Here is a 5,289-nt window from a genome sequence, read left to right as displayed (position 1 = left end):
GTAGATCAGCGAGGCTTGGTGCAGCCCGGTGTCGACCAGCGTGGCTTGGTGCAGCCCGGTGTAGATCAGCGTGGCTTGGTGCAGCCCGGTGTAGACCCGCGTGTTTTGATGAAGACTGGAACAGATAGACGTAATTCAGCACCTGTTGGGGCCGATCAGCGGAGTTCCTTGAGGGCTGAGGCAGAGAGGCGAAGTTCAGCACCTGTTGGGGCAGAACAGCGGAGCCCAGTGCAGCCTGAGGCAAGTTGGCAAGGTTCAGCACATCCTGGAACGTCTAGGCCGAGTTCAGTGCAGCCAGGGGCAGAGCAACGTGATTTGGTACAACCTAGTGCTGATTGGGATGGTTTGGTACAGCCCAGCACAGACCAACAGCTGGTACCTCCTGATACAGGCCAGCCTAGCTTGATTCAGCCTGGTGTATATCCACCTGATTTGACACAACTTGGCGCAGGACAAGGTTTAGTGCAACCTGGCCCAGGTCAGCCTGTTTGGGTTCAACCGAGCACAGATCAGCCTAGGTGGGTACAGCCTGGTGCATTTCCGCCTGGTTTGGTACAACCTAGTATAGAACAGCATGGTTTGGCACAACTTGGAATGGGTCAACAGGGATTGGTACAACCAGGTGCTTATGCCGCTGGGTTGATGCAACCTGGTATAATTCAGGATAGTTTGGTACAACCTTTTGTGCAGCCTGGTGCAGACTGGAGTTATGCGCAACCTGGAGTAGATCGACTCGATATGGCACAACCAGGCGCAGTTCAGCGTGGCCTGGTGCAACCTGGGACATTCCCTGGTGGTTGGATGCAGCCTGATACATATTCACCTGGCTTGGTCCAACCTGGTATAGGTCAATATGGTTTGGTTCAGCCAAGTGTAGCACAACGTGGTGAAGATCAGCGTGGTTTGATGCAACCTGTCATAGATCAACTAGACTGGATGCAACCTGGAATAGATCGCAGTGGTTCAGTACCACCTGGTGCAGAGGAGAGCAGCTTATCCCAACCTGGAATGGGTCAACAGGGTTTGGCACAACCTGGCATGGATCAGTATGGTTTTGTGGAACCTGGTGGAATTCGGCAGCCTGGAGCAGTTCAGCGTGGCCTGGTGCAGCCTGGCTCACTACAGCCCAGGGTAGATCAGCCTGGTTTGTTGCAGCCCAGGGCAGCTGGGCTTGGTATGATGCAACCAGGAATAGTTCAGCCTGGTGCAGGCCCTATTGGTTTGGTTCAGCCTGGTGCAGGCCCTATTGGTTTGGTTCAGCCTGGTGTGGGCCCTCTTGGTTTGGTTCAGCCTGGTGTGGGCCCTCTTGGTTTGGTTCAGCCTGGTGTGGGCCCTCTTGGTTTGATTCAGTCTGGTGTGGGCCCTCGTGGCTTGGTTCAGCCTGGGATGGGCCCTCGTGGCTTGGTTCAGCCTGGTGCAGGCCCTCGTGGCTTGGTTCAACCTGGTGCAGGCCCTCTTGGTTTGGTTCAGCCTGGTGTTCACATGCCTAGCTTGGCTCCACTTGGTGCATACCCCCCTGGTGCTCCTCATCCACGTGGTTTGAGACAACCCGTTTCAAGTCAACCAGGCTTCGTAGCACCAAGCATAGAGCTCCGTGGCTTTCAACCAGATCTATATCTAACTCCCGAACAAGCCAGGCAAGATATATTTCCTATCACGGACCGTCAGGGCCCAGATCATCAAGGCCCGAGAATCCAGTATGACCAAACACAGGCTGTCCTGGGTTACCCTAGCCGAGGACACACGGTTGATGTGTCTAGCCAGGCCTCTTGGGATCCGAGCAGGAAACATGCCTTTGTTCAATTTGAATTGGCGACCACAGACCAAGACACCACTGACTCCAGCACTCGCGTGTCCTTGAGCTACCCCCAGCAACTCTCCTCAGGCAGTGAGGTCCACAGCGAGCGGCAGGAGTCGCTGGGGAAATTGGCCCCAAGTTTCCCCATGGCAGTGGAAACATTCCGCCTGATGGGCGAGCTTGTTAGCCTTTATACGGAACTGAAGGAGCACATGAAGGATTTGGATGAGGACCTCTCCGGCCAGTCGGACTTGGAGAAAGTCCAGTACCTCCTTTCCACGATGGGTGAGTGTCACCTCCTGTGGAGGGAAAGCAGCCTTGGCCTTCCTCATGGGTGTCACCCCATCCCCACCCCCACAAGCAGAGCATGCTCCTGCCCAGATGTGACTCCTCTCACACCCACAGCCTGTGGGGAGGCCTGAGGAACAGATAGGAAGGTGTGAAACTAAGGCAAGGTGGGGGAGGGGAGGGACTGGACATGTGCCTCACTGGAGGCCAGAGCCTGGAGGTGAGTGGCAAGCGAGAGAGTTCTAGAACGAAGCTTAATGTTTGCTCACTCACACAGTGGTAGATGAGAATGTCGGGGGCAGCGGGTGAGACTCTGGGCACATACCGGTCCTCCCCGCTTCCCCTGCCTCCTTGCTCAGTCGCCAGAGAAGCAGGACCAAGTCATCTTCCCTCTTGACCTCTGCGGTCAGTTCCTCACCAAGGGAAGGGACTGGAAACAGGCGGGGAGACCAATGGGAACCACACCCTGATGGCAGTCTCCGTATCCCACAGTCAAAAAGACCATACCTCAGGACCTGCAGGAGCAGATGAAGAGCCTGAAGACCTTGGCCAAGGAAGTGCGGAAGGAGAAAGACAGAGTGCGTAAGGGAGGGTCAGCCTCCTTAGAGTCCTGAGGTGAATCAGAGACTGGGTGGTTTCTGCTAGGCTGGATACCCACAGTCCCTCCCCCTACACTGGGGTCTCAGCGGATCCTTATCACCCAGTCATATAGAAAACACAACCCCATCTCAGCCGTGAAGATGGGTACGCAGAGCCTTTAAAATACAGGGGGCCCTGGACACGCATTTGCTCCTCATGTCATATCTAGAGAGAGAGGCCACTGTCAGAGCTTCAGCTGTGAGATGGCAGAGGGCTGGATCTCTCAAGGGTCGCCTTTGGCAGCAGACACTTGGGTCCGCCTGACAGCTCGCCTCCCTGCTTTCTGTTTGTAGCTGGAGAAGATACAGAAGCTGATAGATGGAGACAGCTCTTCAGGGAAGGAAATGAAGCCCAATCAGCTGACTTTGCAGCTGGGCATCCTCAGGTGACACCCTCTCTCCGCTGGCACCCTGGCTGTCGTCATGGTTAAAGCCCAGGCGGTGGAGGTGGCCTTCTGCCTCCCGTGTGCTGACCTGTGTCTCTCGCCTGGATTGTACCAACTCTTCAGGTTACCGTAGTCTTTTCGAGGCCTGGCTGATGTCTGGACCGGGAGGAGCCCAGAGATGCTATGTCCCCACCACAGGACCCCATTTGAGACTCTTAAACAGGGGTTCCAGATGTTCTCATCCTGCTGTGTCCCCAACAGCCAGGCCTCTGCACAACTGAGCAAAGGGTTCCAGGCCAGTGGCAGGAGCCGCTGTTCTTTGACATTGCAGGGTCACGGTCTCCGATATCGAGAAGGAGCTGTCTGAGCTGAGGGAGAGCCAAGAGCGAGGCAAGGCCGCCATGGAGAATTCAGTCTCTGAAGCCTCCCTCTACCTTCAGGATCAGGTGAGCGGTCTGTGGTCAAGGCCCCAGGGCCCCAGCACCCCTCCCCCCCAGAGTCCGAGGCAGAGAGCAGTGCTCCCCCAGTGGAGATCAGTTCGGAGTTATTTTTCTGTTGCTGTGGTAAAATGCCATGACCAAAAGCAGCTTAGAGAAGGGTAGAGTTCGCCATGACAAGGAAAGTATGGCGGCCAGAACAGGCAGCTAGCAGATTCTGTTTGCATCTGCACGAAGGGAGCAGCAGCTGTGGAAACAAGGGTTCGGTTCAGACGCATGCACGCACCTCTGGGGGATGCTTCCCAGCCAAAACATTGCAGGATGGGAGGGGTTATGGGCTGGGGACAAGGGCATCAGTGTAGGAGCTGAGACAGGTTCCTCCACTGCCTCTTTCCTTTTGTGTATTTCTTGTAATTCACCTGTCATAAAATACATCTTTTAAGGGTATTTTATTATTTTTGATCATTTTCTTCCTGCTTTTTGAGATAATATAATTGCATCACCTCCTCATTCCCATTCCTCCCTTCAAGTCCTCCCATAAGCCCTCCCTTATTCTCTTTCAAATGGATGGCCTCTTTTTCTTCCATTGCTTTTGGTGGTCGGGTGTGTGCATGCGTGTGCGGTATGTGTGTATGTGTGTGTGTGTGTGTGTGTGTTCATAAATATAAAAGTACAGGGGTCTGAAGAGATGGTTCAGAGGTTAAGAGCACTGCCTGCTCTTCCAGAGGATCTGGGTTCAATTCCCAGAATCCACATGGCAGCCCACAACTGTCTGTACCTCCAGTTCCAGGAGATCTGACACCCTCACACAGCCAATACACATAAAATAAGAATAAATAAATCATTAAAAACAAAAAGTACAACCATCTCAGGCTGGAGAGATTGCACAAGGGTTAAGAGCGCTGGCTGCTCTTCCAGAGGACCGAGGTTCAATTCCCAGCATCCACATGGCAGCTCACAGCTGTAACTCCAGGTCCTGGGTAGCCAGCATCTTCCTAGAGGCAAAACACCAGGGCACATAAATAAAAAGTACAGCCTGCTTAGTTCATATGTCACTTATATGTATGTTTTCAGGGCTATGTTACCATTTGGTATTGGTGTCGTTTCCCTGGAGGAGACGCTGTCTTCTGCTCAGTTTTGTTGTTGTTGTTGTTGTTGTGTTGTTGTTGTTGTTTTGTCTAAAACTGAGGCCCCAAGAGCTCTTCTTTCCCACACAAGCTTGTCTATTGGTGACGCTTGTGCCATGGGTGTGTGGAGGGAGTGCTGCTCAGGGAGCAGAGGCGTCAGGTTCCTGGAGCTGAAGCGCAGGGGACTCAGACCCCTGCTGCAGGTGCCGGGTGTAAACTCAGGCTCTCCGGACAAGTCACACGGTCACACGTGCTCTCTGTCACTGAGCCATCTCTCCTGCCCTTTATTCTATTTTTCATCTTTATAAATTGATTTTTATTTATATTATGGTTCTTTTGTCCTTGCGTGTGTAAGTGTGCCACACGCATACCGTCCCCTCAGAGTACAGAAACAGATCCCCTGGAACTGGAGTTACAGATGATTTGAGCCATTATGAGGGTGCAGAACCCAGGGCCTCTTGCAAGAGCAGTAAGGGCTCTTAACCACCGAGCCATCTTTGCAGCCCCCCCTTTTCCCCCAGTTTTCTTTCTTTCTTTTTTTTGTGGGGGGGGATTTTCGAGACAGGGTTTCTCTGTAGCTTTTTTTGGTTCCTGTCCTGGAACTAGCTCTTGTAG

General features: G+C 53.3%; 1 protein-coding gene across 1 annotated transcript in view; it reads left to right on the top strand.

Moving 5' to 3' along the window:
* Qrich2 (glutamine rich 2) overlaps positions 1-5,289 on the top strand; it is a 39,469-nt gene that overhangs the window by 23,726 nt on the left and 10,454 nt on the right. Inside the window, exons 6-10 of the mRNA XM_026780085.1 lie at positions 14-130; positions 623-2,083; positions 2,579-2,664; positions 3,019-3,110; positions 3,442-3,556. Of these exons, the coding sequence (XP_026635886.1) occupies positions 14-130; positions 623-2,083; positions 2,579-2,664; positions 3,019-3,110; positions 3,442-3,556 (1,871 nt within the window). The remainder of the gene's footprint in view (positions 1-13; positions 131-622; positions 2,084-2,578; positions 2,665-3,018; positions 3,111-3,441; positions 3,557-5,289) is intronic.

Source organism: Microtus ochrogaster, chromosome 7 (assembly GCF_000317375.1).
Source record: "Microtus ochrogaster isolate Prairie Vole_2 chromosome 7, MicOch1.0, whole genome shotgun sequence".
Classification (NCBI taxonomy): domain Eukaryota; kingdom Metazoa; phylum Chordata; class Mammalia; order Rodentia; family Cricetidae; genus Microtus; species Microtus ochrogaster.
Note: the sequence above shows the minus strand (reverse complement) of the source record. Positions and strands in the feature narration are given on the sequence as shown.